Source organism: Schistocerca serialis, chromosome 2, assembly GCF_023864345.2.
Source record: "Schistocerca serialis cubense isolate TAMUIC-IGC-003099 chromosome 2, iqSchSeri2.2, whole genome shotgun sequence".
In the NCBI taxonomy this organism is placed as follows: domain Eukaryota; kingdom Metazoa; phylum Arthropoda; class Insecta; order Orthoptera; family Acrididae; genus Schistocerca; species Schistocerca serialis.
The window spans coordinates 817,373,300-817,400,736 of NC_064639.1; the positions used below are offsets into that span (position 1 = coordinate 817,373,300).

Sequence of the window (27,437 nt, forward strand, 5' to 3'; positions counted from 1 at the left end):
CCTTTGACTCCAATAAGGAGCCAGACAGACAGAATGGAGGCATAAGTAAAATCTGGGATCTGCCACACATTTTGCTTAAATCACGTCAGAAGACATCCCGATGCTCTGTCTTACAGTGAAACAGAAATTTATAGAACTTTCAGGAAGTGTGCCAAATCATTTTCCAGAGGCACTGTTTTGAGAAATGATTTATCTTCCTTTATACATAAATAAAAAAACAGCATCTTTAAACGAAAGTTGGTGTGGTCAGAAGAGCCAAGGGTTAACAAGTAGTCAGTTTAACATGTAAAAGGGTCAGGAGTCCTCTCGCAACTCTTTTTCTCTTGTGTGAATGTGAATGATCCATTATTTTATTAAGAATAAATAGTAGAATTTAGTTTCTGTTGGTGGTGCAAACAGTAATTCATTGTTAGTGTTAAACCGAATGAAGTATAAACAAAGAAAATCGTGATCATTATTTTCATTGATGTAAACTAATTCTCCACAATTCACGTGACTATAGACCTTGAAAAGTGACAGTTTCATATTCCGGAACTTATTCCAACAAGTTGGGAAATGACAGCAAGGGACAGGAAAGGACACCAGGTGCAGTGAATGTTTATGCCTGGGGGCCTCATTCAACATGTTGAAGAAGCTATTCCAGCAGCCATTGAGAGAACAAGGTGCAACCAACTGCAGATTGTGACACACATTGGAATAAACAATGCCTGTCATTTGGGCTTAGAGGTCATTCTTCGATCATTCCAGCGACTGACAGAGTAGGTTGAGAAGACCACCCTTGCGCATGGAGTGTCAACGAAGCTCACAAGTTGAAGCATTGTCTCTAGAACTGATCGTGGCTGTTGGGTCCTGAATGGGAGGACTGCACCACGGACATCTAAGGTTCTGTGACAAACTAGGTTGCGACTTTGAAGACTTGCGCGATAGAGTTGAGAACTGTAGGGTCCGCTAAATGGGTCAGGTGTGCATTACACATCAGAGGCTGCTACTCAGGTAGCTGACTCGTCATGGGGTGCACACAAGGGTTTTTTAGATTAAGCTGCTCTCCATCCAATCCAGATAACGATAGCTGTAGAAATCCCAGAAATATCGGTGTAAGACCGAAAGAAATCCTTCCCAAAGATGAGAATAATACAATCCTAATGGTTAACAGTCGAAGCACTCGCAACAGAGTGCCAGAGTTTTGAGGCACTCCTGAAAAGCACTGAAGCTCACATAATACTAGGTACAGAAAGCTGATTGAAACCTAAAATTGACAGCAGTAAGATTTCTGGGGAAAGCTTTTCTATCAGAAGGACAGGCAAATGGGAAATATAGGTGGTGTATTTGTCACAGTAAACAAGAAACTCAAATCCACAGAAATTGAAATTGAAGCTTCATGTGAGATTGTTTGGGCAAGATTCAGTATCAGGGGTGGGCATAAAATAATTGGATCTTTCTATTGCCAACCAGGCTCATCTCCTGCTGTTGCCGAAAACTTGAAAGAAAACCTCAGTTCACTTGTACATAAGTTCCCAAATCGTACTGTAATCATCGGTGGAGACTTTAATCACCCAACAATCAATTGGAAGAAATACAGTTTTGTTAGTGGTGGACGTGACAAGACATTATGTGGAACATTACTAAATGCCTCTGAAAACTACCTACAACAGATAGTTCAGAACACCACTCTTGATGGAAAATGTTGGATCCAACGGCAACAAGTATACCTAACTTCTTTGAAAATTTCTACGTCGAAACTGGAATCAGTGACCATGATGCTGTCGTGGCAACAATGATTACCAAAGTAAAGAGGTCAACTAAAACAATAGGAAAGATATTAGTGTTCAGTAAACTAGATGAAAAATCAGTAGTGTCGTATCTCAATGAGGAACGTTTAACTTTCAGCACAGGGCAGGAGCATGAAGAGGAACTACAGCTGAAGTTCAAAAGAATAATTAGCCACGCACTGGTTAGATATGTACCCAGTAGGACAGTTTATAATAGCAAGGAACCTCATTGGGATACAGTCCCTGTAAAGAAACTTCTAAAGAAACGGAGATTACCGTATAATAGGTGTAAAACAAAGCATAGTGCTAGAGAGAGCTGCTGAATTAAGTGTGTTTGACTGTAGAGAGAACAATGTGTGATGCCTTCAGTGCCTCTAGCAGAATATTGTAAAATGATCTTTCACAAAACCCAAAGAAATTCTGGTTGTGTGTAAATGCTATTAGTAGCACCAAAATTAATGTCCAGTCCGAAGCAGATGAGACAGGAACTTGAATTGAGAGCAGCGAAACAAAAGCTAAAATGTTTCATTCCATTTTCAAATGTTCCTGTACAAAGGAAAACCCAGGAGAATTGCCCCAATTTAATCCTTGTACCACTGAAAATATGGGTGAGGGAAGTGTTAGTGTCAGTGGTGTTGAGAAACAATTGAAAACATTAAAATTTTGAACAAATCTCTGGGGCCCATTGGAATCCCTGCTATCATAGATCCCTCGAGGAGCAAGGGGCTGGGGAGGGGGGGGGGGGGGGGGGGGGATCGTGCCCAGTTCTTGGGGAAAAAACCACAGGTCACAACAAGAAGAGTACTAAAAGTGATCCACAAAACTACTGTCCAATTTCCTTGACATCAGTTAGAACATAATCTGAGCTCAAACGTAATCGGGTATCTTGAACAGAATGACCTCCTCTATGCCATCCAGCTTTGATTCCAAAAACGTCGATCATGGGAAACCCACCTTGCACTTTTCTCACGACATACTGAAAGCTTTACATCAAGGCAATCAGGGAGACGCAATATCAGGATTTCCAAAAAGCCTTTGACTCAGTACCACAGCTACGCTTATTGTCAAAAGTATGATCATATGGGTATCAAGTGAAATTTGTGACTGTATTGAGGACTTGCTTGTAGTGAGGACACAGCATGTTATCTTGGATGGAGAGGCATCATCAGATGTAGAAGTAACCTCAGGTGTGCCACAGGGAAGTGTGCTGCTGTTCATGTTCTGTGTTAATCACCTTGCAGACAATATTAATAGCAACCTCAGACTTTTTGCAGGTTATGCAGTTATCTACACTGGTGTCCAAAATTAAAGCAACAAACTGCTATTTTTCTGCCTTATGTGTAATTCACGATATAATCATGCAAACGGTTAACAGATGTCCGTATGATCGTGTTCGGCACGGAAGATGGAATTAGAGTTAACAAATCACCACGCCAACTATGATGTCAGGGCATCTATCAAACGGGGTAGTGTTTGCTGGGAAGTCCCACATTCAAATCGTGGTGTACATAGTCGCAGGTGGTGCAGCATGGCACAGAGAAGGTGCCTACCAGACAGCTGTGGTGGACGGCCATAGAAAGAATGGAAATGGGAAAGTTGTGAATTGATGTGGCTCGATGGCTTAATGAAAGTCATTCTGTTGTTTCTCGGACGTGGCAATCGTTTAGAGAGTCCAAAACTGTATTCTGAAGATCAGGGCAGCGCCAACCACACCTGCAGTCAGAAAGAGAGGGCCATTATTTGACTATAAGGGCACGACGATACAGTCTTGGTACTGCATTGCATCTGACTTCAAAGCATCGACTGAACATGTTGTTTCGATGAAAAAGGTGTACAGAAAACTTCGGCAGAGTAGCCTTCATTATTGGAGACCTGGTGTATGTGTACCTCTGACACGTCTTCACAGAAGGGAACCTCTAGAGTGGAATCAACAACATGCCACCTGGGTGTTCAAACAGTGGGCCAGTGTTACTTTCACAGATGAGTCTGAGTTTGGTCTGGGGAGTTATCCACTCCAGATTCACATCTGGAGGGAGTGTGGAACATGATTTCAGAACCCAATCATTGTGGGAAGAGACAAGATATCAATGAGGAATTCTAATGGTGTGGGCAGGGATTATGTACATCACTCGAACACCTCCACATCAAATTGTATTCATAAATCAGCAAGGTCAGGTATCGTGACGAGATCTTACGACCTCATTTGTGGTTGTTATGAAGTGCTGTGGGCCCAGACTTTGTATTGATGGACGATAATGCTCCACCTCACAGGGCACAGGTGGTTGATGTTTTCTTGGAAACGGAAGATACTGCACGTGTGACGTGGCCTGGCCTGTTCGCTCTCCCTATTTGAATCCCGCAGAGCATTTCTGGGATGCCTTAAGGGGATGGGATGCATTACGTCAGCATCTACCAACCCCTCTCCAAGATTTGCGAGCAGCTCTACAGGAAGAATGTGCGTTGTTGCCTCAACATGAAAGTGATGACATCATTCAAAACATGCCCCATTGTTGACAGGCCTGTATTGCTGCCAGAGATGGTCGCACCCCATACTGAGCACATTAACCAGTTTTCAGAAATTGCAAATCAGTTAAGGGGGGGTAGGACGTCAAACGGGCCGACTTGGAGCAGGAGAGGCACCACAGGACATTTTAATTTCCACTATCTATACTTTTACAAGTAAATTCATAAAACTTTGTCAGCATGACCAGGAAGGATTCAGGATTCACACTCGTCGCAGTGGAAGTTCAAAAACATAGCAAAATAATTTTTTTTACATGTGAAATTTCATCATTTTTTCACTTACTATTGGCTGCATTTGTTCCTATAGATACACTTTTCTTCATAAGTAAGAGAGACTGTTCAATGAATTTTGCACAGCATACAAACCATACTTACAGGTTTCTGAAGCTTTAGAATCTATTTAATTTATGAAAAAATGAATAAGCTGTTAAGTTTTAAACTTTATTTTTAGAAAAAAAATCAAATTTTGTAGTTAATTATCTCAATTTTTACCACAGTTTTTAATAGATTTGGAAAATTCTAGAGTTTCATACACCTTGTAAGTATGGTTTGTATGCTGTGCAAAATTCATCAAAGAATCTCTCTTACTTGTGAAGAAAAATGTACCTATAGCAACAAATGCAGCCAACAGTAAGTGGAAAAAATGATGATATTTCATATCTAAAAAAAATTTATTTTGTTGTGTTTTTGCACTTCCACTGCTATGAGTGTGAATCCTGAATCCTTCCTGGTCATGCTGAAAAAGTTTTATGAATTTATTTGTAAAAGTATAGACAGTAGAAAATAAAATGTCCTGTGGTGCCTCTCCTGCTCCAAGTCGGCCCGTTTGACGTCCTACCCCCCTTAAGTCAGAAAAAAGAACATTTTTCTCTATCATTACGTGTGTTACAGTTGTTTACGTTTTATATGCTTTACATTGCTTCTACTTTACTATAATCTGTTTATACTGTTTTGTCGCAAAATACACGCATAAGATTTTAAAGTGGTACAGAAATTATTAAAATGCTTTAAATTTTCAGAAATGTAAAATTGTGCACTTCACAAAATGCAAAAGCATAGTATCCTGTGACTATACCGCCAATGAGTCAGTGTTGTAAATGGCCAACTCATACAAATACCTGCGTGTAACACTTAGTAGTGTATGAAATGGAATGATCACATTGGTTAAGTCATGTATAAAGCAGGTGGTAGACTTCAGTTTATTGGTTGTATGCTGGAGAAGTAGTTAGTCTTCAAAGTAGACTGGTTACAAATCACCCGTGCAACCAGTTGTAGAATATTGCTCAAGTATGTGGGACCCATACCAGATAGGACTAACAGGCGATATTGAACGTATGCAGGGAAGGGCAACATGAATGAATGGTCTCAGGTTTGGTTAACCCATGGGAAAGTGTCAGAGTTACTGAAGGAACTGAACTGGCAGACTTTTGAAGGTAGATGTAAACTATCATGAGAAAGTCTGCTAATGAAGTTTCAAGAACCAGCTTTAAATTAAAACTCTAAGAATATACTACAACCACCCTACATATTACTCGCGTAGGGATTGCGAGAATAAGATTAAATTAATTAAAATGCACACGGAGGCATTCAAGCAATCTTTCTTCCTGCTCTCCAGACGTGAATGGACTGGGAAGAAATCCTAATAACTTGTACAACGGGATGTACCCTCTGCCGTGCACTTCAGTGGTTTGATAAAGTAAAATCGACGTGAATGGACTGGGAAGAAATCCTAATAACTTGTACAACGGGATGTACCCTCTGCCGTGCACTTCAGTGGTTTGATAAAGTAAAATCTTATGGGACCAAACTGCGGAGGTCATCGGTCCCACGGTGGTTTGCATAGTGTAGATGCAGAAGTAGAAGTACAAGAATCATGTAAGAGGACTCAGTCATGTTCTGTAAAATTGACACAAATTGAATCTAGATAAATCTTCTGAAAACTATTGATACAGCTACTTTTTATATTATTGTTGCTAATGAAGGTGCTGTGTAAAACATAAACTGAAATGTATTCCAAGTTCGTTTGTGTGCCATCCTCCGCAGCAAGCACAGAAATACTTGTTTTGTAAATAAAACCTCCTTTTCTTGCTGCAATTTAATTTATTTTTCCCGGACATGTTTCATCTCTCTCTCTCTCTCTCTCTCTCTCTCTCTCTCTCTCTCTCTCTCTCTTTTCTCTCTCTAAGGCACCTTCAGTGGATTGTATAATGATAGTTTTGTTACTTTTAGATTAGCAAACAGTTTACCCCATATAATTTTTTTTTTTTGGTGTGTGTGTGTGTGTGTGTGTGTGTGTGTGTGTGTAATTAAGTACTTATAGTTTGTTGTGATCTGCGTTTCCTCTCATCTAGTCTGCAGGTTGCACTACCACTTTATTTTCGAAAAATAAGTGCAGTTTTGTATTCCAAACTTTTTCACACTATTCGCCATGATTCTTTCTTTCCTGTGGTGTACTGTTGTAATTCTTTTGCCACTAGATATAGCTATTTGTTCAAACACTGTGCTTTTAACACTGTAAATATTGAACTTCATTGTGTGTTTCCTCCTCTTTGGTTTGTTTACCTACATGTTGCCAACTTGATGAACTGTAGGTTCAAAACTAACTTCTATTCATGGTGTGTGTGCGTGCGTGTTGTGGTGGTGGGGGGAGGGGGAGGGGTGGTTTGAGTTGTAGTGTGTTGAATATGAATGTAATAGCCGTTAGAGAGTGGTTGAAAGTTTTGGTGACAGCTGATTTTTCTTTTGCTTTCAATGTTCTGTGGAGGGGTTCACGGATAAGTGATTAAAAGACATTGGGTGGTATTATTATATTAATCCCCTTTGGCAGAGTTATTCCATTATTTGATCTATTAGTGCAAGCAATGAATTGTTTGGTATTTTTACTTGATCATTCAACAGGGTTTTTCTTTTTTCTTTGGTTATCTGTATGTGGTAATTTTCTTGCAGATTTAGGTGGTTTTTTTTAATTATAATTATTTTCGTGTCTTCTTTTATTCTAATTATTTTCGTGTCTTCTTCTCTAGTGGTTGGTTTGTGGTTGTGTTCTGTTAGGTGTTCTGCAAATATGGAGTGGATTGTCCCATACTTCCAGGCTCTCATGTGTTCTTTGTATATGACATCAAATGTTCTATCTGTTTGTCCTATTTATCTGCCTTTACAAATGTTACACTGTAGTTGATATATACGTGCTTTCTGGTATATCTGTCATTCCATGACAAGTGGCCTAAGGGTCCCCACTCAACCATCTCCAATTTTGATGAAATTTTTACAGGATTTACATATAGACCTTACATGAAGCACTGCCAAATTACAGCTTCATAAGTAGTATGGTGGGGCCACTAGCCACCTTTTCGTAAAGGCTCATTTTTTGACATTGCGACTGAAATGAATAAATGATCATTTTTGTTTTACCATTTTTGTTCAGGATCTGAGAGACCTATCGTGCTCAAACTTTGTGATCCGGTTCAACTTTTTGGTTACAATAGCATAGTTATAGTATAAAAGGTCAGACTATGGTAAATTCATCATAGTGTGCTATCAAAGTGGCTCATAAATCTTGTCATACCAAATTTTGGCTATACTTTATTGCATTGTATCTACTGAAAGAGTAACTTTCTGAAGCTAATACTTTGCTTATCTGCAGCCTGCCAGCATGTCATAAAGCTCTGCAAGTGGCACCCAGATTGCTCAAATAATAACTGAGTTATCAAAGTTCAAAGTGTGCTAAAAATTTGATCAGTCAATCTTGGCTCACTTTCAAAAGGTCATATCTCAAAAGGGATCACTCAAATTTGATTTTTCTTGGCACCATTGAAAAGAGCTCACCTTGTTTGAGCAGAAAAAGTTGTTTTTATTTTGGAGACTTTGCGTTTAAGAACAAATAAACTTATATTTTCATTACATTACATTTCTCGACGATCGACTTAGATGAATAAATGATCAACTTTGAATTACATTACTCAGGATCTAAGAGACCTGTCATGCTGAAACTTTGTTATCCTGTTCAACTTTTTGGGTACAATATCTTAGCTGCTAAAACAAAAGGTAAACTGTGGTAAATTCATCATAGTGTGCCATCAAAGTGGCTCATCACTCTTGTTGCACCAAATTTTGATTATACTTTATTGCATTGTATCTACTTTGAGAATAACTTTCTAAAGCTGATACTTAATTATCAGCAACCTGTCAGCACGTCATAAAGCTCTGCAAGTGGCATCCAGATTGCTCAAATACACTCCTGGAAATTGAAATAAGAACACCGTGAATTCATTGTCCCAGGAAGGGGAAACTTTATTGACACATTCCTGGGGTCAGATACATCACATGATCACACTGACAGAACCACAGGCACATAGACACAGGCAACAGAGCATGCACAATGTCGGCACTAGTACAGTGTATATCCACCTTTCGCAGCAATGCAGGCTGCTATTCTCCCATGGAGACGATCGTAGAGATGCTGGATGTAGTCCTGTGGAACGGCTTGCCATGCCATTTCCACCTGGCGCCTCAGTTGGACCAGCGTTCGTGCGGGACGTGCAGACCGCGTGAGACGACGCTTCATCCAGTCCCAAACATGCTCAATGGGGGACAGATCCGGAGATCTTGCTGGCCAGGGTAGTTGACTTACACCTTCTAGAGCACGTTGGGTGGCACGGGATACATGCGGACGTGCATTGTCTTGTTGGAACAGCAAGTTCCCTTGCCGGTCTAGGAATGGTAGAACGATGGGTTCGATGACGGTTTGGATGTACCGTGCACTATTCAGTGTCCCCTCGACGATCACCAGTGGTGTACGGCCAGTGTAGGAGATCGCTCCCCACAACATGATGCCGGGTGTTGGCCCTATGTGCCTCGGTCGTATGCAGTCCTGATTGTGGCGCTCACCTGCACGGCGCCAAACACGCATACGACCATCATTGGCACCAAGGCAGAAGCGACTCTCATCGCTGAAGACGACACGTCTCCATTCGTCCCTCCATTCACGGCTGTCGTGACACCACTGGAGGCGGGCTGCACGATGTTGGGGCGTGAGCGGGAGACGGCCTAACGGTGTGCGGGACCGTAGCCCAGCTTCATGGAGACGGTTGCGAATGGTCCTCGCCGATACCCCAGGAGCAACAGTGTCCCTAATTTGCTGGGAAGTGGCGGTGCGGTCCCCTACGGCACTGCGTAGGATCCTACGGTCTTGGCGTGCATCCGTGCGTCGCTGCGGTCCGGTCCCAGGTCGATGGGCACGTGCACCTTCCGCCGACTACTGGCGACAACATCGATGTACTGTGGAGACCTCACGCCCCACGTGTTGAGCAATTCGGCGGTACGTCCACCCGGCCTCCCGCATGCCCACTATACGCCCTCGCTCAAAGTCCGTCAACTGCACATACGGTTCACGTCCACGCTGTCGCGGCATGCTACCAGTGTTAAAGACTGCGATGGAGCTCCGTATGCCACGGCAAACTGGCTGACACTGACGGCGGCGGTGCACAAATGCTGCGCAGCTAGCGCCATTCGACGGCCAACACCGCGGTTCCTGGTGTGTCCGCTGTGCCGTGCGTGTGATCATTGCTTGTAGAGCCCTCTCGCAGTGTCCGGAGCAAGTATGGTGGGTCTGACACACCGGTGTCAATGTGTTCTTTTTTCCATTTCCAGGAGTGTAATAACTGAGTTATCTGAGCTCACCTTGTCTGATCAGAAAAAGTTGTTTTATTTTGGAGACAGACCAGTTTAGTGTCAACACTGGAGTTTGGTAACATGCTTCAAGAATCAGTCTGAAGCACACTGTTGTGTAGTGAAGAGTGTTCATATGTTGTCTGTGCCTTTTTAAATGATGTAAAGTGTGTCGTCATTACTGAATAAACATCTTTCTTCGGTAAGTAAAAATTATTTCAAGGTACGGGGTGACTCTTTAGAAATGTTTACCAGGTTATTTAATATTTTTTCTGTTGCGTTCTCAAGGAAGTTCCCATTATCTATGATTGTTTAATATTTTTCAGTTGGAAATGTACATCTTTTCTACTTTATCTAATATTGAAACAAATGGTAATTGGAAGTATAAATTTAATTCTAGTGTAATGGATATCAATAAGGTTTCAGTACCATGTGTTATTGGCCTTCCAGATAATTCTGCATGTCATCTGAAAAAATATACACATCAGCAAGGCTTCATTCCAATCAAAGAATTTTCAGTAAAGCATCAGGAATTAATAAACCAAAGAAGTGAGATATGTCTTACTGAAAATGCACAAATATGCTTTCATCACAAAGCACTACTTGTGGACAAGTATGACTTTCTACAGAGATCTTGTTGTAATCCTTTTGGTGCAAAGAACCATTCTGTTAAAAAGGGTTTACAGATTGTCAATGTGCAAACAGCAAAACAATTGCAGGTTGTGACTAAGAGCAATGTGAAACTTGGTCAGATCTGTCCAACTTGCAGAAAATAATTTTTAGCAAAGAAAGCAGAAAAATCACAGCCAACTTCAAAACAGTCAGAAGATGAAGCATATCCAGAAGTATCAATCGCTTCAAGTCTAACTGCTTTTGGGGTCACCCTTCTAAAATTTCAGAGAGTATCAAAAAGGGATGTGAAAGGTTATGCAAAACAGAAAAATAGGCGAAGCTCAAGAGGCAATTGTGAATAACGTTGCTGCTGTTGGAGTACTCACCCCAAAAGATCTTCAAACACCTAGTACAAGCAAGACATGTCCTGATTGTGACGATTATAAGCAGCTGATTAAAGAATTGAAAGAGAAGTTGCAGTTGTCAAGGCAGCCTGAAAAATTGCAAATACTGACATTAGTACCACAAAGCTGGACTATAAAAGAGACAATGCAAGAATTTGGTGTTTCAGAGAGGATGGTAAAAGCAGCTAGGAAGTTACAGGCAGAAAATGGAAAATGGTGTATTAGCTCTGCCAAAGAACAAGTGTGGCAAGAAGATTCCAGATGCCGTAAAAGAAAGAATGGTAACATTTCTCCAGAATGAAGAATTTAGCTGAATTTGTCCAGGTAAAAAAACTGTATCAATTAGAATAGAAGGAAATACAGTTTTGATGCAAAAATACCTTCTTCTGAATAATTTGAAAGAAATGTTTGCTGTATATCGACTTCGGCATGGGCCTGAAATTGAATGTCCCAAATTTTGCGAATTGAGGCCAAAATGGTGCATCACTGTGGGTGCTGCAGTAATCCACTCAGTCTGTGTTTGTGCTTACACCAAAATGTGAAACTGATGCTTGCAAGCACTCCAATTAAAGAAGATTGTAAGGGTCTGATTGCTAAAACAGTGTGTGATTTGGAATCCAAAGACTGCATGCTTCAGCACTGTGAAATCTGTCTGGGAAAAGAACTACTGGAACAGTTTTTAGAAAGTAGTTTGGAAGACAGTAATCCAGATAATACCATTGAGTTCAAACAGTGGGTGCACACTGATAGAGATACGAGGGCTATCCACAAAGTACATTACGTTTTGGAATTAAAAATAAATAAAGTATTGGAAATTTTTTTTATTATATACTGGTGAAAGCCACACTTAAATACTACTTTTCTACATTGTTGCCATTTAAATTAAGGTACTTATCGTAGCGATGGATGAGCTTGGAAATTCCTTTGTCGTAAAATTCGGCCGCCTGCGCCTTCAACCACGTGGTTACCTCTTTTGGGAGAGAAAAGGTGTGATTTTTGTGGATTTCCTGGAAAGAGGCACTACAATAAACTCTCAAAGGTATTGCCCAACTCAGCACAACCTCAGAAGAGCAATACAAAACAAGCGCAGGGGAAAGCTGGGCTCAAAGATCTTGCTGATTCACGACAACGCCTGGGCCCACACGGCAAATGCCACTTGTGAAGTTCTCGAATCTTTTAAGTGGGAGTTGTTTCCTCATCCGTCGTACAGTCCCGACCTGGCACCGAGCGACTTCCACTTATTCCCAGCAATGAAGAAGTGGTTGGCTATGCAGCGTTTTGATGATGACGCACAGCTTCAAGAAGAGGTAATCACGTGGTTGAAGGCGCAGGCGGTCGAATTTTACGATGAAGGAATTTCCAAACTCGTCCATTGTTACGATAAGTGCCTTAATTTAAATGGCAACTATGTAGAAAAGTAGTATTTAAGTGTGGCTTTCATCTGTATATAATAAAAAAATTTCCAATACTTTATTTATTTTTAATTCCAAAACGTAATGTACTTTGTGGATTGCCCTCGTACATTAGAAACCAAGCAGATGACCACAGAGGATTTTATTGAAGATCTCATTTCAAAAATTGACAAACTTTCAGCTCATCATTGTGTTGCAAAGCACCAGAGCAAGCACCTAAAATGCATAAAAAGAAAGCTCTAAGCTAACTGAACTGATCATATTAATGGACGTTGCTGAAAATTATTCCTTCATTGTCCAGGATGCAGCTCAAGGTTTTCACTGAATAACAGCCAAGCAACTTTACACCCATTTGTTGTACTTCAGAAATAACTTGCACATCAGCAGCATCAGCTACTGTATAATGAGCGACAGCCTGAAACATGATGCAATTGCTGTACAGGCTTGTATAGTGAAATTAATAGAAGATCTAAAGTGTCTCCTTGGAAAAATTGCGCACATTTACGAATGCAGTGATGGGTCAGCAGCGCAGTACAAAAACTTCAAAAATTTTCTGAATCTCTGCCACCATCAAAATGGCTTAGGAATCTCAGCTGAATGGAACTTTTTTGCTACAAGCCATGGAAAATCTCCATGTGATGGAATTGTGGAATTGGAGGAACTGTAAAGTGCCTGGCAGCAAGAGCGAGCCTTCAAAGACCAACTGATTTGTTTAAATACTGTACAAAGAATATCAGAGGAATCCAATTCATATTTGTTTCAAAAGAAGAAATTGAAGCATTAAAAACTGAGCAGGAAGTGAGGTTCAAAAATGGCTGCACAGTATCAGGAACAAGAGAGAATCACCATTTTGGGCCATTAGATGAAAAGCAAGTTTGTATTAGAAGAGTATCCAACTGATACTTCTTTTTTTTGTGGCACATGTTGACCAAAGTCAAGCAACAGTTTCATTCAGAAACATTACAGCCTTACAACCGTGCCAATACATAGCCTGTATATATGGTGGAAAATGGTAGGTTGGTAATGTGTCTGAAGTTTCAGAAGAAGAAAATGATGTTTTAGTCATTTTCTTGTGCCCCAGTGTACCTGTACATTCATTCTATTGGCCAGCTAGACAGGATGCTTGTTGGACAACAAACCAACACATTATTTCTGTCATTACAGCTCCATCAGCAACAAGAATGGGCTAACATTATAGCTTGTTAGAATCAACTGTAATTGCTATTAGTAACAAATTGCAGCAAATGAATGAATAAGAACTGAAATATTTGGCTAGGGAACCATAAGGAGTACAACTGTTACATGTATTTTTTAATGTAATATAAATGTAACTTTATTTGGTATGACAAGATTTATGGGCCACTTTGCTAGCACACTATGATGAATTTACCATAGTTCGACCTTTTGTACTAAAACTAAGCTATGGTACCCAAAAAGTTGAACAGGATCACAAAGTTTCAGCACGACAGATCTCTTAGATCCTGAACATTGGTAAAACAAAGTTGATCATTTATTCATTTCAGTTCCAATGTCAAAAAATGAGCCTTTACGAAAGGGTGGCTAGTGGCCCCACCATACTACTTATGAAGCTGTAAATTTGGCAGTGCTTCATGTAAGGTTTTTATGTACATCCTGTAAAAATTTGGAGATGGTCGAGTGGGGAGCTTGTCGAAATTTCGGGCACTTGACGTGGAGTGACCCATATGTCTCTGTTTTTTTGTCAGTTTGGCGGTGTATTTTTGTATAGAATTGTCTGTTTTGTGTGCTATGTTTACTCTCTGGCTTTTGAAAATGTTGGTGATTTTATGTGGGAGTTTGTGTTTGTATGTCATTGTGTACCATCTTGTGTTTTCTTTCATCTTTTTCTGATTATTCTGTGTCATCGTTATGGTACTGCGTGTTTGTGTTTGGTTCTGTTGTGTTGTTGCCTGTGGCTTAGTGCTTTCTACTTTTATTTTGCTTTTAATTTTGTTGTGTAGCTTTGCGACTATGTTGCTACTGTAAACACTGTTTTGTGCTATCTGCATTATTATAACCAGTTCTTTTTCGTAGTTTTCTTTGGCGAGTGGCGCTGTGTCGAGTCTATGGAGCATGTGTCGATGTGCTGCGTGCTTTTGTTAGTGTGGTGGTTCGAGTATTGGGGATTGATAGTGTCCATTACTGTTTTGTTTTTGGATTGTTATATCCAGAAAGTTAATTTGGTTATTCTGTTCTCTTTCAATCGTGAATTTTATATTTTTATGTACCTTGTTGATGTCAGTATGTAGTTTTTCAGTTTTTGTTTGTGGTGCAGAACACCTAGGAGAACATAAGCAAAGTCATGAAAATAATTAGAATCAACAACAAAAAACACCTCCTAACCCTGCAAGTACATTACCACATATAGAAAACCAAAGCAAAAAGGAAAAGCCTGTTGAATGATCAAGTACATGTGACAAACAGTTCATTGTTCACACTAATAGATAAAATAATGGGATAATACACCCAAAGAGGGTTAATGTAATTATAATAATAATAATAATAATAATAATAATAATAATAATAATAATAAACCCCGTGGAGGCCCGGGAAAAGAATCGGCCTCCGGTATGTTCTGTCAGTCGTAAAAGGCGACGAAAAGAACAAACCACTAATAGGGCTAACCCCCCTTTTAGTGTGATTAGTTGGTTCAGGACAGAACTAAAGAAGCCTCGGACAAGCGCCGTCATGGTCGGGGACGACACTTGAACCCTATGCCCGCCCACAATGGTAACGACACTGCTAGCCAACTGGAAAATGATTTAAATCCAAATAGAGGTGTTTTGCAGGATATGCTTCCTGCAACCACCCTAGAAGGAAAACAAAGACAGAGGATGAGATGGTCAGATGAAGTTAATCGACACCTCATGTTCTGTTATTACCAAGCAACAAACCTAGGAACCAACACAACTGGATACAGATCACAAGTATACACAACATTTATTACCAGATACCCAGAATTAAAATTTTTAACAGAACAACGATTAGCTGATCAGATCCGTGTAATAATAAAAAATAACAGGATACCCCAGTCAGAATTAGAAAACATCAAACATCAAGTACAACAAATACTGGAACAAAATAATGTGCAATCAGAAGAAGAAGAAAATACAGTAATGGACTCAAACATCCCAGAGCAAACAAACAAAGAACAACATGCACCAATTAAACAATCAGAGGAAAACGAAATCTTAAAACAGCCACCAGAACAAGCACAAATAGAACACGAAGTGACACAGATGTTAGATATAGAAGAAAAATTTCAGCTAACATATATAGAATACAAAGACACAAATACAGACATTAGACCATTCTTGCGTAGACCACCAAATAACCCACAAGTCGAAACAACAATAAAAACTATCAACACAGTCATACACAACAAAATAAATGAAAATACAACTATGGAAGAGTTACAACTACTGGTTTATATAGGAGGACTCACTACACTAAATATACACACTAGGCAGAGATCAGAACCAACCAACATACAGAAGAAACCCACAAAACCAGCATGGCAACACAGGCTACAGATCAAAATAGAAAAACTGAGAAAAGACATCGGACAGCTAACACAATTTATAAGAAATGAAATCTCGGAAAAAAACGAAAAAGGTTAGGTAAAATCTCACAACAAGAAGCGACAGAGCAATTAGACGAAAAGAAGCAGAAATTACAAGCATTAGCCAAACGACTCAGAAGATACAAAAAAAGTGAAAATAGAAAGAAACAAAACCAAACATTCAACACAAACCAAAAGAAATTTTACCAGACAATAGATAACACACACATTAAAATAAACAATCCACCAAACATAACAGACATGGAACACTTCTGGAGCAACATATGGTCAAACCCGGTACAACATAACAGGCATGCACGGTGGATACAAGCAGAAACAGACACATACAAGATGATACCACAAATGCCTGAAGTGATAATTTTGCAACATGAAGTCACCCAAGCAATTAATTCTACTCACAATTGGAAAGCCCCTGGAAATGACAAAATAGCAAATTTCTGGTTAAAGAAGTTCACCTCAACACATTCACATCTAACTAAATTATTTAACAGTTACATTGCAGACCCATACACATTCCCTGATACACTTACACACGGAATAACATATCTGAAACCTAAAGATCAAGCAGACACAGCGAACCCAGCTAAATATCGCCCCATAACATGCCTACCAACAATATACAAAATATTAACTTCAGTCATTAAACAGAAATTAATGACACATACAACACAGAACAAAATTATAAATGAAGAACAAAAAGGCTGTTGCAAAGGAGCACGAGGAGGTAAAGAGCAACTGATAATAGATGCAGAGGTGACATATCAAGCTAAAACTAAACAAAGGTCGCTACACTACGCATACATTGATTACCAAAAAGCTTTTGATAGTGTACCCCACTCATGGTTACTACAAATATTGGAAATATACAAAGTAGATCCTAAATTGATACAGTTCCTAAACATAGTAATGAAAAATTGGAAAACCACACTTAATATCCTAACAAATTCAAATAATATCACATCACAGCCAATACAGATTAAGCGTGGAATATACCAAGGAGACTCATTAAGTCCTTTCTGGTTCTGCCTTGCTCTGAACCCACTATCCAACATGCTAAATAATACAAATTATGGATACAATATTACTGGAACATACCCACACAAAATCACACATTTGCTATACATGGATGATCTAAAACTACTGGCAGCAACAAATCAACAACTCAACCAATTACTAAAGATAACAGAAGGATTCAGCACTGATATAAGTATGGCTTTGGGAACAGACAAATGTAAGAAAAATAGCATAGTCAAGGGAAAACATACTAAACAAGAAGATTACATATTGGATAACCACAGCGACTGCATAGAAGCGATGGAAAAAAACGGATGCCTATAAATATCTAGGATACAGACAAAAAATAGGAATAGATAATACAAATATCAAAGAAGAACTAAAAGAAAAATATAGACAAAGACTAACAAAAATACTGAAAACAGAATTGACAGCAAGAAACAAGACAAAAGCTATAAATACCTATGCCATACCAATATTGACCTACTCACTTGGAGTAGTGAAATAGAGTAACACAGACCTAGAAGCACTCAATACACTAACACGATCACAATGCCACAAATATAGAATACATCACATACATTCAGCAACAGAAAGATTCACATTAAGCAGAAAGGAAGGAGGAAGGGGATTTATCGACATAAAAAACCTACATTATGGACAGGTAGACAATTTAAGAAAATTCTTTCTAGAACGAGCAGAAACTAGCAAAATACATAAGGCAATCACTCATATAAATACATCGGCTACACCACTGCAATTTCATAACCACTTCTACAACCCTTTAGATCACATAACATCAACAGACATGAAGAAAGTAAATTGGAAAATGAAAACACTACATGGCAAGCACCCGTATCATCTAACACAGCCACACATCGATCAAGACGCATCCAACACATGGCTAAGAAAAGGCAATATATACAGTGAGACAGAAGGATTCATGATTGCAATACAGGATCAAACAATAAACACCAGGTATTACAGCAAGCATATTATTAAAGATCCCAATACCACAACGGATAAATGCAGACTTTGTAAACAACAAATAGAAACAGTAGATCACATCACAAGCGGATGTACAATACTAGCAAATACAGAATACCCCAGAAGACATGACAATGTCGCAAAAATAATACATCAACAGCTTGCCTTACAACATAAACTTTTAAAACAACACATTCCTACATACAAGTATACACCACAAAATGTACTGGAGAATGATGAATACTAATCATACTGGAACAGAACCATTATAACAGATAAAACAACGCCACATAACAAACCTGACATCATACTCACCAATAAAAAGAAGAAATGAACACAACTAATCGAAATATCCATACCCAATACAACAAATATACAAAAGAAAACAGGAGAAAAAATTGAAAAATACAGCCAACTGGCTGAGGAAGTCAAAGACATGTGGCGTCAGGATAAAGTTGACATCATACCAATTATACTATCAACTACAGGAGTCATACCACACAATATCCACCAGTACATCAATGCAATACAGCTACATCCAAACATGTATATATACAGCTACAGAAATCCGTAATTATTGATACATGTTCAATTACCCGAAAGTTCCTAAATGCAATGTAACATATACCGTACAGTTAAAAGGAAGTCACGCTTGATCAAGGTCCACGTCACTTTCCATTTTTAACCAGACATGACTTTTGAGAAAGGAAAGAAATAATAATAATAATAATAATAATAGTAATAATAATACCACACAATATGATAATACCATCCAACATCTTTTCACTCACAAATCCGTGAACCTCTCCACAGAATATTGAAACCAAAAGTCAAACCAGCTGTCGTCAAAGCTTTCAACCACTCTCAAACAGCTATTACATTCATATTCAACGCTCTACAACTCAAACCAACAACTATCCCCCCCCCCTCCCGACATACACACGTACACACACAAACATCATGAATAGAAGTTTGTTTCGAACATATAGTTTATTAGGTGGCAGCATGTAGGTAAACAAATCAAAGAGGAGGAAACCATAATGAAGTTACAATATTTACATTGTTAAAACACACGGTGTTCGAACAAATAGCTGTATCTAGTGGCAATATAATAATAGTACATCACAAAAAAAGGAAGGAGAAACATGGTGAACAATGTGCAAAAGTTTGGAATAAAAGATTGCGCTTATGTTTTGAAAATAAAGTGGTAGTGCGACCGCCCAGACCAGATAGGAGGAAACGCAGATCACAGGAATCTGTTAAGTACTTACTTAATTACATAAAAAAAATTGACATGAACTGTTTGATAATCTAAAGTAACAAAACAGTGTCGTTATAGGTCCCACTGAAGATGCCTTACAGCAAGAACAAGGTGAAATGCGTCTGGGAAAAATAAATTAAGTTGCATCAAGAAAAGGCAGTTTTATTTACAAAACAAGTATGAAATGTATTCATTGACTTATGTTGGACTGTAATACATTTGAGTAGTTGAAATGTGTGGATCTCAAAACCTATATCTATTGTTGGATCTGATAGAGCGACCTCACAACACACTGACAGACAAAAATGATTATTTACAATCCATTATAATTTCAAAATACGTAAATTTAATATTTATGAATGTATAACTGGAATTATTTTCTTCCTTTTCTTCTTCCAAACCAGGATTAGGACTTGTGGTCTGTTACAGCCTCACAATCTTTTCCTTGACCTTCCCACATTCCTTTCAGTAGGATTACATTCCATTGCTTGTTGATGGAGTCTGAGTCGACATCACAATACACGCTCTTTCAAATCCTGCTTTCTTTGGATTAATTTTTCATTTAATTGTTTTATCCCCAGCTCTTTCCTCATTTTGCAAATAGCCTCCACTGGTACAGCTTTTTGTAGATCAAAGGAATTTTATTTCTGATGTTTCAAGATGCCGTAGGCCTTTTGAATTTCTGCTCCATATAGTACTGTGGGTAGTGCTGCGACTTCATAAAATTGCATTTGAGTTTCTCTTGTTTTACCCTTTATTCTTCTTATTGTGTCACATATATGTTGATAGGTTTTAATTATTTTTTATTCATGTCTTTTTCTGGTGGAATGATTAAGACTGCCGTAACCTGTTTGATATTATTGCAAAAAAATAAAATGTCTGGCTGATACATGGAATACGGAGGAGAACTGAGGTGGTTTTATCATTGTAGCTCGTCCTATACTGCAAAGTAGTTTTTGAATAGAAGTAAACTGCCCACAAAGAAATAAGATATTATAATCATCACCTTATGGTTGAATAGACCACCGCAAAGTTTTTCTTCGTAGGTGTGACTGAATTTCAGGTACCCATCATTACCTTTATTTAATCAGAGATCTGGCTCCATAAGAAGACTTACAGTTAAGCATAGGTGCTCATGTGTAAAAAAAATTTAATGATATGTATTTAACCATTCTAAGAGTGATAAAAGGCATATCACAATATTTATATACAATGTGTTTTAGTACACATGCAATGATAAGCTGTTTACACTTGTTTCGAATGACCAAAAAATTTGATTGCAAGTTTAAAATAAGTTACTGTAATGTTTACCAGTTTCACATAGTACACTATGTGAGCAAAAGTATCCAGACACCTGGCTGAAAATGACTTAAAAGTTTGTGGTACTCTCCATCGGTTATGCTAGAACTCAATATGATGTTGGCCCACCCTTAACCTTGATGAAAGCTTCCACTCTCACAGGCATATGTTCAATCAGATGCTGGAAGATTTGTTGGGGAATGACAGCCCATTCTTCACGGAGTGTTGCACTGAGGGGGGAGGTATCGATATCGGTCGGTGAGGCCTGGCATGAAGTCTGCATTCCAGAACATCCCAAACATGTTTTGTAGGATTCATGTCAAGACTCTGTGCAGTGTGCAGGCCAGTCCATTACAGGGATGTTGTTGTCGTGTAACCCCTCTGCCACAGGCTGTGCATTACGAACAGGTGCTCGATCGTGTTGAAAGATGCAATCACCATCACCGAATTGCTCTTCAACAGTGGGGCAGAAGGAGGTGCTTAAAACATCAGTGTAGGCCTGTGCTGTGATAGTGCCACACAAAACAACAAGGTGTGCAAGCCCCCTCCATGAAAAACACGACCACACCATAACACCACTGCCTACGAATTTTACTGTTGGCACTATACACACTGGCAGATGACATTCACCGGGCATTCGCCATACCCACACCCTGCCATCGGATCACCACATTGTGTACCATGATTCGTTACTCCACATAACTTTTTCCACTGTTCACTTGTCCAATGTTTACGCTCCGTACACCAAGCTAGGCATTGTTCGGCATTTACTGCCGTGATGTGTGGCTTATAAGCAGCCTCCTGACCATGACATCCAAGTTTTCTCACCTCCCGTCTGTCATAGTACTTGCAGTGGATCCTGATACAGTTTGGAATTCCTGTGTGATCGTCTGGATATGTGTCTGCCTGTTACACATTACGATGCTGTTAGACTGTGGGTAGTCTCTGTCAGTCAACAGACGAGGTCGGCCTGTACGCTTTCATGCTGTACGTGTCCCTTCATGTTTCCACTTCGCTATCACAACAGAAACAGTGGACCTAGGGCTGTTTAATATTGTGGGAATCTCACATATAGACGTATGACACAAGTGACACCCAATTACCTGACCATGTTCTAAGACTGTGAGCTCCCCCGAGCGCCCCATTCTGTTCTCTCACGATGTCTAATGACTACTGAAGTCGCTTATACGGTGTACATGGCAGTAGGTGGCAGTACAATGCACCTAGTATTAAAAACAAATGTTTTTGGGGGTCCAGATACTTTTGATCACATAGTGTATATAGAAAATAGTTGTTGGAATTGAAGTGAACGTAACAATCCATCTTTTATTTTTTTTTTTTCCAGGTTATGTTGAAGGTCCATCTCCAAATTTTTAACAGTAATATTGCAACCATAATCAGTCAGTGATGTAATCAACAAACAAAAAAAAAAAAAAAATGGCAACACCATATGTTCAGAAAGTGCACTTGGGCAATATGGCCTCAGCTTACCATAGTGGTGAAACAGTGTTTGAGTGTAATAAAGCAGTTAAAAGTACATTTAATTGTTTACAGTGCAATATTGAATATGCAAGTTGTCCTGCTTGTGATCAGCAACGTGGTGTTAAATGTGTACGTCGAAGGAGCAAGAGTGAGGGAATAGAAGCAGATCCCTTGAGAGAACATAACCGACTCCAAGAGACAAGCTATGACGTTCAGCATTGGAAGAGAAAAATAGTGAGAGAGTATGATTCTCACAACCGTATTTGCCGTCAGGATCCTTGTAGAAATGATGTAAATGAAGAATTGTATTCACGATCAGAACCATTTATACAGCCTATGGAAATAGATATGGGTATAGAACATAAATTTCCGCCCAATAGAATTCTTTCACCTGTAAAAAAGTTCAGAGAAAGGCTTCTACCAACAAACCACCATAATTTAAAGACTCATGATCACAGCAGATTAACACACAATACTTTGATTCAACAATTGGGTGAGAATGCTAGGCAGTTGGATGAAGCCTGTGATACATATGATCCTAGTCTGGGGAGGGTGAGACCTGTGCCAAATTCTTCTCAAAGGAAACCTTCGAAAGCTCACTGTAGGAAAAACTTTCCATCTAATAACCAGCCTTGGGGGGATGGTGCCCACAATAATTTTGTATATTCACCATCAGAAACATTTTCTGTCAGTGGCAATCGTTATAATAGCTCTCCACTTAAACAGAATGTGGCTAGAAATGAAAGTCCTGTGTTTGATGATGACTTTTACTCAAGACTTCCCTTTCAGGAAGTTCCAAGTGATGTTCGGGACACATATTTACGTGATGTGGAAGCAATCCGAAGTAAATTGCGTGAATTACGAGGTAGCACTGATGGTAAACGTATGAGACAGAGAAGTGAATCTGAACCTGGTGTTGGAAATGGAGGAATTCCAGCTGGATCATCATGGGAGCCAAAAAGAGCCAGAGACATTTCCCCAAAACTTCCAGAATGTAACGGCCATGTCAGAATGGGCGAATGCACCTCCAGACGAAAGATGTCCTCAAGTTTGTCAGATCCAGTCTGCAGTTACTTACCATCACAAAATCATCCATGCCATCGCCGTGAAGCGAAGGTAAAATATCTATGCATTGGTTTTATTAAAAATAATAAATTATGTAATGGCAGCCATTATGTATGAGACTGCAATATTTTCTCACAAGATAGTTAATACATTTGTAAAGCAGTACATGCTGTAGTTCATATTATGTGAGCTTAAGTTTTGATGTTTCACCCTTGCATTTTAAGGTTCTCACAGTTTTCACAGACAGCTGTCAGAGAATTTTATGATAGGTTTCGCGTAAAATATTTGTTTCAGGCTCTGATGACTGTGTAAGATTTTTAAAAGTAGTATACATGCTGACATGGGGTTAATTATTCGACTTTTATGCCTCATTAGAGTGGATTCTGATTTATACTATTATCCATTGAAGTTTCTTCCAAAGCAGAATGTATAAATGTATATTGGAAAAGCTAATTTAACTGAGCGCCAGAACCATTTGTTTTTCCAGGAGAGCAGGAAAACTGTGCGGCAGTAATAACTTAAACAAATTCCTTATTAATTCTTTTGTTATCCATTGATAGTGAGGAATATGTTTGAGTAGAACAAAATTTTGAGAAAACTGTATGAAGTAGATTTTTGTGTAATTTTTAAAAATCGGAAAAGGTCTGTGTCCATGTTGCATTGTTCTATGTGATCAAAGTCCAATATAGTGCTGTTATAAGATTGTCTTATTCACAAAAAAATTCAAGTATTGCATGAATGTTCTTTTTCTCTTTTTCACTTAAGGGTGCTACAAAAAAACAAGCACATTCTGCATATCTCAAGTGATTGATAGTGATTCCATTTTTCAGAAATGCTGCTTCTCCCACTCAAGATGATCTCTGTAGGAACTTTTCTTGTAATAAGACACCTGGATCTTATTTTGTGATATCATTCTGTTGTCATGCTGGCCTGCAGAGTTGTTACTACCTACACAAAGGTTACATTTGTAGTTTGTGAAGAGTCCCATATAGGGGGCCCCTATTATGCACGAAACTAACTGGTTCTTGCCTGTGCCACATTAGCCTTTGCCACATTACCCCACATAAGAAGAAAACACACACACACACACACACACACACACACACACACACACAAATGACTTAGTATGAAATGCCTGCCACGTAGATTCCTAAATTGTAAAAGGTAACAGACGGTGCTAATATATACTGCTGTGAATAAGTTTGGGCAGTGCAGAACCTTCAACATGTTCGTAATTAAGACATAACTAAGATCGAATGTTAGAATGCTAGAATGCTACTTATAAAATCAACTTCCTTTTCACTTTCTCCTTCATATTTTCAAATAAACTGAAATATCAACAACACACACAGATGTAAGTTGGAATTATGAGGTGCAGGTCTCATACACAAGCTGCCAGTAATACTCCGCATTTCAAATATTTTGGTGTGCTGTTAGTTCTGGACATAGCATTGACATCTGGTGACACTGTGAAGAACTAAATGTTATCTGAATTTCTAGCTGCATCGTACAGCTCAGCATCAGTACAGTGGCTATGGAGGAAAAATAAGCTAATTGCCCAATTTTGACACTTACGTCAATAAGCTTTTACACTCTTCATTAATGTGGTAGATATTGGGGAATCAAATGTATGCTTTTTGTATGTTTAGTGTTCTCAAGTATTTCACATTCCATATTATTGGTAGCTAAATGTTTTATCTATATTTGATCCAGTGTATACTTCATGGGATGTTGCTTCTTTGTTCTGAGCACTTGATTCACTACTACTTCTTACCTAATTTGCAAAATTCTGTAAATAAGGTATTACTGCAGATGACAGGAAAATCTTCTGTCATTAGAAAAATGTTGCTCTTCTTTTCAGCTTCCCTGTATCCCTCTGCAACCGAGCTGTGACGACTTCTCCAGAACTCTTCAGCTTCACTCGAGTGATCGGAGTATCTCCCTGGACTCGAGCCTTCACAATAAGTAAGATTATTAATCGTGTGTTAAACTCTAGGTAAATGTGTTTCAGATAAAATTCCAACTGAGATGAAACTATTAATCCACAAGTAGAAGCAAAAATGAATTATGTGGATCTCAAGTACATGAAGGTTCTTATGCCACACCATAAAGTGAATGCTGTTACAGTTGTGAAACACCAACCTTTGCTTCTTTGGGAATTACCATCCATCGTTTTGTAGTTAATAATTTAAGTTTTGGTCTGACCTTCAGACAGAGATGGTTTAACTTTATCAATAATAATTTGATGCGGGGAATTAACGAAGAGTTTTTTTATCTGAGGACTCTATTACAAAAGACTTAACAGCCATAAAAGAGAGAAGTTCTTGAACTGGCAGTTGTGCGCTCTTCACTGGCACGTTAACCATTTAACATAAAGTCACAATTTACCTCATATACTAAAATTTAATGGAAACCTAAAATCCTGAGTTTATTCTTGCATCTTAGCAAGATCCTTATACTATGTTAATAGTTAAGTGTTGGACTGATAGAGCTTCCAGTTTGACACTTCTTGCTCAGCAGCAATCATTTGACTGCTGCTAGAGACCATTTTGAGCATATACATCATCTATACGATCCATACTAAGAAAATCATAGGTTGTTGATGTACAATGGCAGATTAGGTTGGGTTCAGTCTATCTTTAGTGATAAGACTGCACTCAACCTAATCTGCCTTTGTACAACATCAATTGCAATGCTTCATATTGAGAGTCTTGAAATGTGTATGTGTGGAAACTCATTATATACTTCTGGAAAATACAGACATATGTCTCTGTCAACTAATATTGTAATGACATCTATGAAACCATTTATAAACAAAGGTCATTTCCGTAGTGTGAATAATTATCACAAATTTCCTCTACTGGCTGACCAACTTGGTTTCTCACAGGACTGATACGTATGGAACTGTGTGGCCGTAACAAAAATTTGATAGAAAGAGAAGGGAGGTGTGTATTCTTGATCAACTTTCACAGCTGTGAGACACAAACTGTCACAAGATGTGGAGAGGTGTCAAAGCCAGTAGCAGCTGCACAACAATGACATGATGAGTGGAGTTGATAAGGTTGTTATCAGCACCTACCAAACAATCCAGCAACTCTGAAAAGTAGTAGTTAAATTCTACATAACTTACAGAATTTGTTTTCTGGTATACATTTGTCCTCTTCATTAAAGATAGTAAGAACAATTCACTGTAGTTCTGTATTGCTGTTATTGAGAAGGTAATTTCAAAACGTGAAAAAGATGAATTTGCCTCAAAAGCAGTAGATCATTTGCCTTCAAGCACTAATCCGAGGCTTCAAGTTGAACACTATTTTGCATTGCTTATTCTACCTAATATAAAGAAAAAACATCCAGCAAGAACTTGCATTATGTGCAGTCATGTATGCAACAGACATTTTTGTAAGGGCTGTAATGTAGTCCTGTGTGTTGTTTCTTGCGATCACATGTGTAATAAAGCTACAAACATTTAAGTTAATGGTAAATCCACCGTTTAACCTCCAATACACCTTAGAACTGGGAAGAAGAATGTTCATCAATGGGCACACAAAAAAGGAAGAACACTGGTAGCTTTCAGAGTTATCCTGTGAGGAGCTGGTGTAACACACACACACACACACACACACACACACACACACACTAGGCCTCTACATGGTACCAACTGACCTAACAGTGCTGAAGTGGCAAGTGGGCTGGCTGGTTGAGATGGGTTTAGTGCCAGTCAGGTGGAGTGGTTAGAGGAAAAGGGAGGCAGGGAGAGGGATTAAGGGTTTTTGGCTTGTGGTTCGGAGAGAGATGGCTGGTTTGCCTGCTAGGAATGTGGGGAAGGAGGGGTGGCAGGATTGTAACAGTTGGTGGGACGCAGCACACACCAAAGATGATGTGGGGATGTGAATTGGGAGGGGGTGACTGGATGGAGAATAGGGAAGCTGTTGGATGGGGGATGTGGGAGCAGTGGGTTACCTGAGATTGAGTCCAAGACTATTACTGGAGTGGAGGATGTGTTTCAAGGATATTTCCCATCTGCATACTTCACAGAAGCCAGTGGTGGATGGAAGGATCCAGATGGCTGAGATTGTGAAGTAGCCATTTGAAATTGAGTATGTCATCTCAGATGGATTTTGTGCCACTAGGTGATCAATTTTGTTCTTGACAACAGTTTGGCAGTGGTAACCAATATAAAGCCTGAGTTACAGCAAAATCAAATCTACAGCCTAAAAACACACATTGTCCATCAATAACAGCACGAGAAGCGATGCCTTTAACTTTATTCTTCGCTCTGATAACAGCAGTTTTCAACTCAACATTGTCTATAACCTTATACACAGTCGCGAACAAGCGATG

The 27,437-nt window shown here is 39.1% G+C and overlaps 1 protein-coding gene across 6 annotated transcripts in view; it reads left to right on the forward strand.

The window, feature by feature from the left end:
• LOC126458060 (tubulin monoglutamylase TTLL4-like) overlaps window positions 1-27,437 on the forward strand; it is a 255,365-nt gene that overhangs the window by 9,988 nt on the left and 217,940 nt on the right. For all 6 annotated transcript variants that reach the window (XR_007585569.1, XM_050094857.1, XM_050094861.1 and 3 more), the window contains exons 2-3: window positions 21,895-23,147; window positions 24,958-25,061. Coding sequence is in view for 5 of the 6 variants with exons in the window: in XM_050094857.1 (XP_049950814.1) it covers window positions 21,987-23,147; window positions 24,958-25,061 (1,265 nt within the window). In the remaining variant the exon portion in view is untranslated. The remainder of the gene's footprint in view (window positions 1-21,894; window positions 23,148-24,957; window positions 25,062-27,437) is intronic.